The following is a 13148-nucleotide window of genomic DNA, read 5'->3' as shown; positions in this document are numbered from 1 at the left end:
TTCTTTCGGCTCTAGGTGTTATTTATCAATTCAAACTGTTGATTTCTGTGCTAAAATCATTCATATGATTTAACAAAGAGCGTAAAATGAACTCCTGGTGGCAATGCAATTAGGTGATAACGGCTAGTTCATTCATTTGCTCTGTACACTGTGACACTGGTTAATGTACATGCTGGGCCGGTTATGCATATAAAATAATATGGTGACAATTTACAGGCTGTGTGTTAAGTAATAAAAAGCCAGAATAAATCCAGGAGTCCCGAACTGGGTGTATATTGTAACATCGCGAAAGAGTTAAAAAATACAATCTGATGATTTGATCCAGATAAAAAACCTACTGTAAATTGGATTTTGTGATCGAATCCAAATTCACAATTCTTTTTTTAACAACCCAATTTTAAAGATTTGATCCAACTAGATTACTTTTAAAGTCCGTGTAAACCAATATTAAATATGTGTTCTGACTGAGTGCGTAAAAAGTGTTAATAACCAATTCAACCAAATATGAATGATTAAACCCGCCAAGTAAATAATATAAGTTATCAAAATATTGAAAAACTGAGCAGTACTCATCTGCTGTCAAACGCTGGGGGCGTGTCCGCTGCTGAAGCCACGCCCACTTGCCTTTCTCAACCTGAGTCCCCAGAGTTTTACCGGAGGATTTGAATTCAAACACGTGTGAGTCAACGTGCCCGATCTTCATCAATAGAGAATCACTGAAGCACATCACGATCAAGTACAGTGATCCCCTCCGTCCGTTCGCTGTTCACGTTATTTCCCTTAACGCGCCATTCGCGTCTGCGTTACAATTCGGTTGTTATTTGGCGCAATATTTATTTAGCTGGGCAGAGTGAGAGTGTGAGACAACCTGAACGTGTGTGCATGAGAGATAGCAATCCTGAGCTCATGATTGAGCAGACCACTGATACTAATGCGCTGAGGGGTCATGCATGCATGGATGCTCCGTTGCATTATCGAGGCACTGTTAACGGTTTAACTCCACTACTCAATACTACATAGTTCATAGTCTTTGTAAAGTTTTTCAGTAATGCATTTCTAACATTTACAATGTGTTTGCAAACAATTCCTGGAATTCTCTTTACACAGACTTTAAACAACTGGCCTGCATGTTTGGTGGTTGTTAAGGATCACATTAAACATTTTGTCAAAGAGCTAAACAATAATTTTATTTTACCAAGTCATGTTTTTACAGTAGGATTTAAGCTCTGAGGCAAGGCAAGGGAGAAATGAACATGAAAGAAACAGACACAGAATATGTTTTTTAAATACATTAAACAGAGCTAAAAGGTAGTAAATTACGTGATAGTCAGGTGTATCCAGAACAGTTATGTCAAAAACAGTAGCAACTTCAAAAAAGTAACTATCTGTAAGACTAATGAAATATGACTGAGGTGACTTTCATGTTGCTTTCATTGTCACTTTGGATAAATGAGCCGTCATAAATGTACCATGTAATAATCCTTTGCATCCTTTGGCAAACACTTAGGTGGACGACCTAAAGAACAAACTGGCTGCACAGGAAGCAGACTTGAAGCTAAAAAATGAGAGTGCAGACAAGCTGATTCAGGTGGTGGGTGTGGAGACGGAGAAGGTGGCCAAGGAGAAGAAAGTGGCGGATGAAGAGGAGCAGAAGGTAGCCCTCATCGCGAAGGAGGTGACCCGGAAGCAGCGTGATTGTGAGGAAGACCTGGCTAAGGCTGAACCTGCTCTCATAGCAGCCCAGGAGGCTTTAAATACACTTAACAAGGTCAGATTTCTTTTTAATTTCACACGTTGAGATTCCAAGAAAGAATCGATATTTGGTTTGCTAACTCTATGTTCACTTGTTTCGTTTTCTTTTTACAGAACAATCTGACAGAGCTCAAGTCTTTTGGTGCTCCTGTAGTTGCAGTAACCAACGTAACAGCTGCTGTCATGGTGCTCATGGCCCCCGGGGGTCGAGTTCCAAAGGACCGCAGCTGGAAGGCTGCAAAGGGGATGATGGCCAAGGTCGATGCTTTCCTAGACGCCTTAATAAGTTTCAAAAAGGAAAACATCCATGAGAATTGTCTCAAAGCTATTCAGCCATACTTGGCGGATCCGGAGTTTAAGCCCGAGCTGATAGCAGCAAAGTCAAACGCCGCAGCCGGCCTCTGTTCGTGGGTCATCAACATTGTGAAGTTTTACGAGGTTTACTGCGAGGTGGAGCCTAAGAGACAAGCCCTGAACAAAGCCAACGCCGAGCTCGCCGCTGCTCAGGAGAAGCTCTCCGTCATCAAAGCAAAAATCAACGTAAGTCAGTATGTCTTTGGTTTTAAATATTTTAGATCTCATATATATTATGTGTTTGTTTTGTTATGTCACGTCCTCTGTGCCTCTGCTTCTTCTAACAGCAACTTAATGAGAACTTGGCAAAGCTGACGGCGAAGTTCGAGAAAGCTACAGCAGACAAGCTGAGGTGCCAACAGGAGGCTGAGACCACAGCACGCACCATCTCTCTCGCCAACCGCCTTGTGAGTCTCTACCCACCACACAAATGCTGCCATCTCCTTTGGAAATATTCAAATGCAACTCTGCCTAATGTTTTGTATTTTAATTACTAAAGACAACCAACAAGTCTAAGCTAAAAAGAAAAAATGAATTATAATTAACATGTAGCAAAAACCCTTACAACAAATTATTTATGGTGTACATTCAAGCGTGCGGTAATACAAAGTCAGTAGCAGTTCACACAAACAAACACATGCATCCATGCTAGTTTTTGCTATAGGCACACTATCAAAAGTAATTTATTGGTTGATCTGACAATAATTCTTAATTTTTTAATGAAATGATATGTTGACTTTGCTATTATGCGATTTACAGTATTCCGCCATTGTGTAATTACTGGTATATACAGCTCTAGAAAAAAAACACTGTTAAAATAGGGAGCCAAATCAAGAGGGGAACAGGTGCGGGGCATGAAATCATTAACAATCAGTAATGAGGAAACGAGAGGGTGGGAACAAAGACGAGACCGGAGAGGCGCTCTCTCCAGTCTCGTCTTTGTTCCCACCCTCTTGTTTCCTCATTACTGATTGTTAATGATGGCATGCCAAAACAAACAATGCCATGTCTGACCTGCCACAAGACTAGAAAAACATGACAAGGTGAGGCAGGATCATGACAGTTTTCATTTTACCATAACTCTGCAACCATTTGTGCTATCAAAAAAATCAAATTGCTCCTAAAAGTAGACAAACTGTGCTTTTTGAAAATATATGGTATATAACAGTAATGTATTGCATTCTGTCAGCCAGGTAGTTGAACAGGTAGTTACGGAGCTGCAGTTTTCGTGGAGCGCGACAGGTTAGAGAGTTTTTGAGCAAGCAAATAAAATGAGCAAACAAAACATGGCAAAGAGGAGATACACAACAGAAGAGGCGATTGGGGTGATTTTTGACAATGAAATGTGTGTGATGTGGGCCTCTGCTTGCAATTAGACAGGAACTGCTTCAAACACCACCACATTTGAGTGAATAGGGTTGAAAAAATACACCTGGAGAACTGGGGTAAAAAAGGCTCATGAATGAAAACTATGTATATGAGTGACACTAAAAAGACTTTTATGCATGAACTACAGTATATTTCCCAAGTCGGAAGTGCTAGATTCTTTTGTTCTTTAGTTTTTTCACAATTTCTAAATAAAAATCAGTAAAAATGATTTCCATTTTTTTATTTTTGTCTATTTAAATTCTATTATAAACTCACAACAGAAAGTAATGGTCAATAACCTTAATTTATTTAAAGATATTTGTTTTCTGAAAGAAATGATGCCTTGCACATGATGATGGCACATTGTGTTAGAATTTGACAGTCTAAAAAACAAAATGTGTGAAAACAGCCTATTTTTGCTTCAGGTTCTAAAGGGTTAATATAAAAAATATTGCAAAAAGCTAGTCAACATGACAAAAGAGACAGCATGTAATATATTTTAAACAACACAATACTAATGTTTTTATATGCATTTAAAATTATTTTATTGAATATTTAATGGAATACTGATTTTTGGTCACATTCTCTCAGTGTTTTACATTGCTGTTGGGTGTCTTTGTCATTCCTAAGGTTTGTTTTTTCAACAAATACTGGAATGGAATAGGCACAATACGTCTAGAAATGCTTATTAAAGGCAAATTTGAAGCGGTCTCTTTCTTTTGTTCATATGAAAGTCTTGTGCCATTGCATCGCATCTTGCTGTTTTTCATCATATCACACCATGAATGTGACAGTAGGTCAAGAAAAGTTGAACTCTTAAAGGCAAGTTTCAAGACTCACCTAATCACCTAATCCTCATTAAATAAAGTAAACTGACTGAAAATCATCACACACAGTATGAGCAAATTGCTGACAGATAACTCAAACTGCAGTGTACCGAAAACTGCAGTGTTGAAAATGACCTTATAGCCATTCACAAAATAAAAAGGTTTGGAAAGTTGTCACTGAAAACAGTGCTGCTGTCCTTCGAGTTTCTGTCCTTAATTATTATCTTGTTTTAATTATCTTAGTCTGGTAACACTTTATATCAACACCATGTAAACTATTTTCATAAGCTCGTCATTGCATCGCATCAACGTCTGTATTTGCTCTTAGGTTGGAGGTTTAGCATCTGAGAACGTGCGCTGGGCTGTGGCGGTCAATAACTTCAAGCTTCAGGAGAGGACTCTGTGTGGGGATGTGCTCCTAATAACAGCATTTGTTTCTTATCTTGGATATTTCACGAAACGGTACCGCCTTGAGCTGATGGACAACACCTGGAGGCCTTACCTCAGCCAGCTCAAGGTCTGTTTACAGATACCTGTTTATTTAGCAAAGGAATCAGTACTTTTTATATTGTTAAAACTTTTAATTAAGATGCACTTTGGATAGTCAGGACGTCTATGTCAGTTCAAATATTTATTTATTTTTTAAATTCCATCTGTTTTTTAATTCAGAGTTTTCGGGTTGAGTCGATCACTCAAAGCTCTCTTTTTCCCTCTCAGGTGCCGATCCCAGTAACTGAAGGGCTGGACCCCTTGACCATGCTGACGGATGATGCCGACATCGCAGCCTGGCAGAACGAAGGACTGCCAGCTGACAGAATGTCTACCGAGAACGCCACCATCCTCACCAGCTGCGAACGATGGCCGTTAATGGTGGATCCGCAGCTGCAGGGAATCAAATGGATCAAAAACAAATACGGAGATTACCTTCGCATTATCAGGATCGGACAAAGAGGGTAAGGTTCAAATATACCTTTTATTATAATTATAATATCTTTTTATTTTAAAGCTGCAACCCTCAACTTTTGCCTCAATATCGCCATCTGTGTTTGAAACATAAAATTGCAGCTTTACATATTTACAAGTGTTCGGAAAAAAATTGACATTTCCCACTAAATCTGACCCGAGCACTCAAATTATACATCACTATAAACTCATAAACTTATAACTGCTGTGAATCAGTTTTTTAACACTGATTGTTTACAGTATGTACTTGCTCAATAAGATGTTTGTTTATATTTAACCAGAAAAAGTTATGAATTGCCGCGTTAAGGTTGTTTATTTGCTCTTTTTGTATTGTCTAATGTAGGTATTTGGACTCCATTGAGAGGGCATTGTCTGTAGGAGAAGTTGTCCTCATCGAGAATTTAGAAGAGAATGTTGATCCGGTGCTTAGTCCTCTACTCGGCCGTGAAACAATCAAGAAAGGACGGTAAGAGTGTTTAGTAGCATTTTATGCATTAATATCATACTTTTGTACTGTATGGTGTATAGGATTGTTTTCCTGGAACACAACTTTTAACAAATCTGACAAAAGTTTTCTGTAGACTTTTGGAAATCGACAATCATGGTCACTGTAAACTGTTATGGGACTTGTGGAGATTAACTACATTTGTGTTCCATTGGAAGAATAACAGCACACACGTTTCTAACATATGTGTCCAAGGGATAGTTCACCCCCAAAAATATTATCTTATCAATAGGGATGCACCGAATGTTTGGCAACCAAAATAAGTGAAAATAGCCGAACAAATTTACTGAATATGACGTCTGATGCAATCAAGCAGCAACCAGTGCGGAGAGAGAGATGCAGCAAACATGTCGGCAGTGTGTTAAAGCATTTTAAAGTGTCAGAGAACGACACGACACGGAACCTGCAGCGCGGGAGTAAATTTACGGACGAAAGCATTGTTACCGGTAGACTGTTCTTCAGACGGGAGCGTGCGGTCTGAAGCCCCGCCACTCCCGACATCCTTTGACATCGCACAGTGGTATCGTGCACACAGTTCCCTGTACGCAACAACTTGGAATGTCAAGCTATGTTTGTGCATCCCTAGTACACCTTCTGAGAGAACAATCAGTCAGCTTTTGTGGGCTGAGTTTAGAGCGAAGTGAACTGAAATTGTTGTCAGTCAGCCTCAGCATGCCTTGCTTGCATGGATGTTGGCTTATGTTAAATTACACTTTTTAATGAACAACTTTGTTGTAGGCGAACAGAGTACATTACATTCTTTCTGCAGTCAGTTAGTGCATTGAATACAGGAGAGGGCTCAATATTTTTATTTTTATTTACTTGGTTTTCTCAATTTTATATTTAAAGTTGAATTACATTGAAAAGCAAGACAAATATTAAAAGCACATTTTGATTATTGAGTTTATGCATTAGTGAAAAAATTGGCTAAATAAATAGAAGAAATTCAGTATTCGGCCTTCGGCCAAGTGTTTCATTTTTATTCGGCTTCGGCCAAGAATGTTCATTTCGGTGCATCCCTACTTATCATTTATTCATCCTCATGTCATTCACAATCTGCATATGACTCTTTCTTCTGTGGAACACAAAAGAAGATTGTAATATAGTTCAAAGTAGGGAAGGAAGGAGGCGGGAACCGGCGAACATTCAAAAACTTTAATCAAAATAAACAAACAATAACACGGAAGTAAAAGGGCCGACAGCCACCTCACGGTAGACAGCCGGCCACACAAACATAAATAAAACTTAACACATGTCCGGGCCCGGTCCTCTCTCGTCAGAAGTCCTGTCGCAAGTCCTCTTATGCTACCAATCTCCTCCATGAGACATGCGGGACCGGTGTGCGCACAGCTGATTCCCACTATCACTCACGCCACCGGCCCCGCCTCGTTGCCCCATGGCTCTCGTCCCGCCTTCCTCGTTACAAAGATATTTTGAGAAATGTGGTTTTGTGTCCATACGATGGAAGTCAATGGCAGCCATTGTTGTTTGGTTACCAACATTCTTCAAAACATTTCTTTTGTTCTCTGCAGAAGAAAAAAGTCATACAGTTTTGGATTGACATGAGTATGACTAAATGATGTAAGAATTAACATTTTTGGGGTGAAATATCGCTTGAGTTTTTACTTGAATCCACAAAAGATATATAAAGATCGGCGACAAGGAGTGCGAATACAACCCCGATTTTCGCCTGATCCTTCACACCAAGCTGGCGAACCCTCACTACCAACCCGAGCTTCAGGCTCAATGCACGCTGGTCAACTTCACAGTGACACGGGACGGACTGGAGGATCAGCTCCTGGCGGCCGTGGTCAGCATGGAGAGACCCGACCTGGAGGAGCTGAAGGTATAAGCATCGCTCTTATTCATTCGCACGCCAGGCATCTCTCACTTAGACTGATGGACCAATATGTTGTCTCAATTTAAATGCTCTCTCTAAGGAACATCCCAGCCCGGCTTTCATTAAAGAAAGGGACAGGCTCTTTGATATTAGATCACTCTCTCTGCATTTAATTGCAGGGACAGTTAAGTAGATGCCGTCTAATTGGAGGGTATTTGAAAGGTGTTTTCCAGCTTAATTGGATTCATCAGTTTCTGAGGTCTAGTTTGGTTGAGCGCAACGATAATTAGTCATTGTACTATGACAGACAGGATGGCAATCGTGCCGGTTTTGGGATACAAATTAAAATATTTGATCGTATAGGAAGTGGCACTTGTTTTTCCTCCGGGTTTCTACTTTGTTTTCTCACCTTTACTTAGAAAAGGTTAATGACGGGTTTGGTTTTTGCACATTTTGGATTAAAGGAATAGGTCACCCAAAAATGAAAGTTCTGCCATTTACGTACCCTCATTTGTTTTTCTTTTTACCGTTTCTGTTGTCTTCTTTAGACTTATATAGAATTGTATTATAATGTTGATGCATTTTCTTATCAATATAATGAACGTAAATGGTGACTACAGGCTGTGAAGCTTTTGTTTGACTAAAATATTTGTGCAATATTTGCTTTTATTATAACCCCTCAGGTTATATTAAATCATTTCAATTTAATTGTTGTGTGTTGTGCAAAACTGTAAACTTTTAAGGTAATTATTAGACACAATTATATTTTGTTTTTCATTATTTAAGCATTGCAGCATATCAGGATATCTATGGGTTTTATTTAACCCTCTGGGGTCTGAGTGTGTTTTGGGACCCTTCAGAAGCATGACATGCCTTTTATATTTGCTCATATCACTGTATTCAGCACAAAATTCTCCAAATTCGTCTCAAAGCTTAACTTTACAATGAAATTAAAACATTCATACAAAATTATAATACATCTTTAATAATGCATAGAATAAAGAGAGAAGACATCAATTTCCCAATTATGGACTTCACATTTTGCTGTTTTGTACCTTAGCAGGGGAAATTCTTGTATTCTGCATATTTATTTAAGTTGCAAGATTGAGCGCTTCACTCGTCTGCTCTTTCGGTCCTTTGCCTCTTACCCGTAACCCGCGAATTACGTCTTTGGGGGGGGGCACTGATAGATGAGCGAATGGTTGAAGGAGGGGAGACGAAAATGAGTGACTGAATGCGCCGCATGCGCAATATAACATTTCTGCGCATTAAATTTATAATACGCAAAAATTATATATTGATCAGTTTGACAGTCGCACTGGTGCGACCATTAAGAAAAACTTGTCGCACTGGCAGGAAAATTTGTCGCAAAATGAGACCATTTAGTCGCAGTCTAGCTTGTCAGAGCATTGGTTATGATTTTCGGACGGATCAGGCCTTAACTTAACATTCTTAACGAAAAAGTTGTCAATAGTTCTTTTCATCTTCTCTCATCATCCGCGGCTACATCCACTCTGTTTAACTGACGGGCCTATAGGCTCCTCCCCTCTCTGTCTGACTGCAGCACAGCATTTTCAAACGTACAGGAATATCTGGACCACGGCCAATCAGAGGGGGGTCCGCCCTTCACTATCTCTGATTGGTTTAGACCACGATATGGGCCTAATGTGTCTGTTGTTGAACCACAGGGAGACTTTCGCAGAGACTTTTTTTCCCTCGAACGGCTGGTCGCACCGGTGCGACCTCAGATTTTTTTTAGTCGCACCATTGAGAAATTAGGTCGCATGTGCGACCAAATTGGTCGCACTCTAGAGCCCTGTTGATAATAGTTAGTAAGGTAGTTGTTAGGTTTAGGTATTGGGTAGGATTAGGGATGTAGAATATGGTCATGCAGAATATGTGCTTTATAAGTGCTTATAGACAGCCAATATGCTAATAATAGGTATGCTAATAAGCAACTAGTTAATAGTGAGAATTGGTCCTTATACTAAAGTGTTACCTTAAATACATAGGCTTGACGTCAATTATGTCAAGGTCATTGGCTCTGTTTTGGCCTCTGGTCACTATTCACTTTCATTGTATGGAAAGTAGCAGCATGTACATCCTGACCAGCATTTGCTTTTGTATCCGAAGCATAAAAGTCGCATGGGTTTGGTATGTGCAAATCCAGACAAAATATTCATTTTTAGGTGAACTGTTGTACTTTTGGATTTTTACAGCGTCAGTAGTTCATTACGATGCTTCTTCTATTGTTCTCACTCATCTCTAACATGTCTGTCTAAAGGCTGGAATACACTACAAGACTTTTAAAATCTGAACAGATTTGTAAGAAACTAGACATTATACACTTGCAGACTTTTTGAACGTTTGCATAGAAAACAATACGTGATAAAATCTGCAGACTGGTGCAGACTTTCTGTAACAACCCTTGACTGAAAATCTGGGCAAAGATCTGAGCAAAAGTCTTGTAGTGTATTCCAGCCATGAGCTGAAAACAGAAGGATTTCATCTATGAACAAATTACTCCGAAAAGAAAAAGCGTTTTTAATGACCGTCAGGAAGAAAATGCGGTTGTGTCTAGATCCTCTCTGTTGAATTTGCCGTAAAATTGAAATGTTGCTTAATGAAGCTTGATTAATTAGTGTTTTGTATCTGAGATCCTGAGGATGAAAATAATGATACAGACCTCTCTTATCATCTTAATTAATATTGAAAATTGCAAGAAGAACGTGAGGATCCCTCAGCACCTGCCATGACATCAAAAAACACGAGACGTTTCACTTGCTGTTAGTTACACATTGCCCTGTTGTTATGATTGGATGTTACGCAACCACACCACAGGGATTGCTCCTTTTTTTAGATGCCTTCTTTGTGTGTTTACATTTCCTTGGTTGTGTCTAATTTTTTAAGTATATGTGCTATTTTTGAGTTATTGCATGCACATTGGAATTCCAAATATGGTCAGTGTGATCCATGGAAAGAAGCTATTGTTAGACATCAGTCTTCTTGGCTAATGAGCAGAATTCTGCCATTCTAAAATTAACCAACGTCACACGATTACTTGCCTGAAATTGTTCAAGTAAATTGCACTTTCCTCATAATAAGGCATTTTGCTGGCTAGTTAGTTTGTTTTCTAGGTCCAGGTTAATTGGATGTATAAGATGCTAGTGGAGATTTAATTATTAATGACTGAGCCCTAAGGATTGTATACAGTAGTTGTAGCTTTTCTGATGAGAGGTCACATGGAAAGGTCCAGATCTTTAAACCATGTGCTTGTCATTTTTCTGTTGTTATTTATTATATATCTCATAAAGCCCTCCCAACAAATGCATTAACGTTGTGACAACGTTCCATTTTTCCTCTGGCAGCGTTGAAATGTGAGGTGCTAGAAGGCTGTAGCAATGTTGTTCTGCAACATTCAGTAGCTGTCAGACGACATTCAGAACACTTTCATTAATCCTTGATTCCTTGATGGCATGAAGTGAAAGTCTGAAGTAAAACACGTCCCCCTCATTACCATGTGGACACAGAAATGTAGAAATAATTCATTTTAAAGTAAATAAATGTGGGAATATATAAATGTGGAAAAGAATAAGTGGTCACATAAATGCATGAGTAAATACATACATGCAAAGTGTAAATAAATAAATATATAAATAAATACAAAAATGTGGGAAAAATACAATTATATATAAATGAAGAAATAAACGCACAAATACTCATTTATTTTTGTATTTTTACATTTTTATGTGAACATATTTATTTATGATTGTATTTTTACATTTCTTTCCTGTTTTTATTTTGTATTTATTTATTTAAAATTTTTGCAGAATTGGGATTCCATAGGGGCAAGTCACACAAATATAAATAAAGAAACCCTAAAACTCCTGTTTTTATTATGTCATGATTAGCTTGTTAAATTGTATTAATTCATTATTTTTACCTATTAAGAAGACAGAAATTCTATAAGAACAATATTCTTTCGATGAATCAGAGCGAACTTTCCTCCGACCTCCAGCCCAACTGTTGGCTGAAATTCAAAAGGCTGATATTCACGCTTCTCTACAGTGATGGTTAAATGTTCTTTGCTGGTTGTCCATACAGCATACACACAACCTAAACAATGGCACTGAATGCAGGTTTTAAAAGGTAACATTGTGACAACTTCACCACACAACGTAAAAACATCAACCTTTTGATCACGTTGTTACAACGTGTTTAAAAGGTTGGCTACATTGTGACAACGTAGTGTGTTTGCTGGGTTATTGGTCACTGGCTGCAGTATTTTACGTTTTCATTTTCACAAATCGACCTCATCAAGGATACATTTCGCCTTGACGCTCCAATATGTCACGCTTGTGATTTTGGGAGATGACATTCCAAATAGCGATTCAACTGCATCACTGTGCTTTGACTGCGTTTGGTTTATCACCATAGCCATATGTTTGGTGTGAGAGTGCGAATGCTTGTTGTTTGTTTGTTTTTCTTTCATAAACGTGGGAAATGGATCCATCAGCTTTGACAATCCTATCACACTTCAGTGCTTGCGGTTTGATGTGTTTTGCCAAGAGGAACTGTGTTAATCCACCCAAATACTACCTTCATGTCTCCCACAGGCAGATGCTGAATATATTGATCTCTGCAGCCTTTAGTATGCCCTCTAATGTCCCTGGCTCTTCTACAGTCTTATACCCAGTGGGTCTTGTTTTTATGAATCATCGTTGGTATGCACATCATTCCAAACACGCCTTTCTTTGTTTTTTACTTTGAAGTCAAACCTTACAAAGCAGCAGAACGGCTTCAAAATCACTTTGAAAACTCTGGAGGACAACCTTCTCTCACGCTTGTCCTCTGCTTCGGGAAACTTCCTCGGAGACATAGAGTTGGTGGAGAACTTGGAGACGACCAAACGAACAGCGGCAGATATTGAAGATAAGGTGCGGTATATCATTATTAGCACCTTGGACGTTATCTGTTTGCGGTGCTTCCCAAACTGTGAGCCTTGAAGCTGTGGCCTAGGCAGAATCAAAATGTGAAAATGTTGAATAAAATATATAGTTATGAATTTTATTACAATAGATTTGTGAACAATGTAGCTGTTGTAATTCTTTATATTTCATTAACCAATAAAAAAAGAGAAATAATAATGCAAAGTTTGGTGGCCTTACCCCTCTGATGTTTGGGAAGCTCTGATCTCTTGTATATTCACAAATGTAAATCTAATGTTAATTTATTGTATTATGTTGTGCTAACTACTGACTTTCAATGCACGAATTGAGGCGTATGTAATGTGTGCTAAAAGTGGTCTATTACAAAGCGCAGATGGGTAGTTATAATAATACAAATAATGGTGTGGCAGCAAAAATTTTGAAAACAAAATGTTAATAATATACTATTTTATATTATTGAGTATTTATGATAAAAAACAGGAAAAAGCAAATGTTATAAAACACACTTGTTTATAGATATGGTAACATTCATAACATATAACAAATAACATATTAATGCTAAAAACGAATTCAATTTGATTTCATGGGGA

At 38.5% G+C, this 13148-nt stretch overlaps 1 protein-coding gene across 1 annotated transcript in view; it reads left to right on the top strand.

Moving 5' to 3' along the window:
- dnah9 (dynein, axonemal, heavy chain 9) overlaps nt 1-13148 on the top strand; it is a 164339-nt gene that overhangs the window by 108945 nt on the left and 42246 nt on the right. The window contains exons 49-56 of the mRNA XM_057359459.1: nt 1508-1768; nt 1867-2292; nt 2394-2513; nt 4630-4818; nt 5019-5254; nt 5608-5730; nt 7411-7615; nt 12382-12546. Of these exons, the coding sequence (XP_057215442.1) occupies nt 1508-1768; nt 1867-2292; nt 2394-2513; nt 4630-4818; nt 5019-5254; nt 5608-5730; nt 7411-7615; nt 12382-12546 (1725 nt within the window). The remainder of the gene's footprint in view (nt 1-1507; nt 1769-1866; nt 2293-2393; nt 2514-4629; nt 4819-5018; nt 5255-5607; nt 5731-7410; nt 7616-12381; nt 12547-13148) is intronic.

This window comes from Triplophysa rosa, linkage group LG18 (assembly GCF_024868665.1).
Source record: "Triplophysa rosa linkage group LG18, Trosa_1v2, whole genome shotgun sequence".
Classification (NCBI taxonomy): domain Eukaryota; kingdom Metazoa; phylum Chordata; class Actinopteri; order Cypriniformes; family Nemacheilidae; genus Triplophysa; species Triplophysa rosa.
The sequence above is the reverse complement of the archived record's forward strand: the minus strand, read 5'-3'. Positions and strand labels throughout refer to the sequence as shown.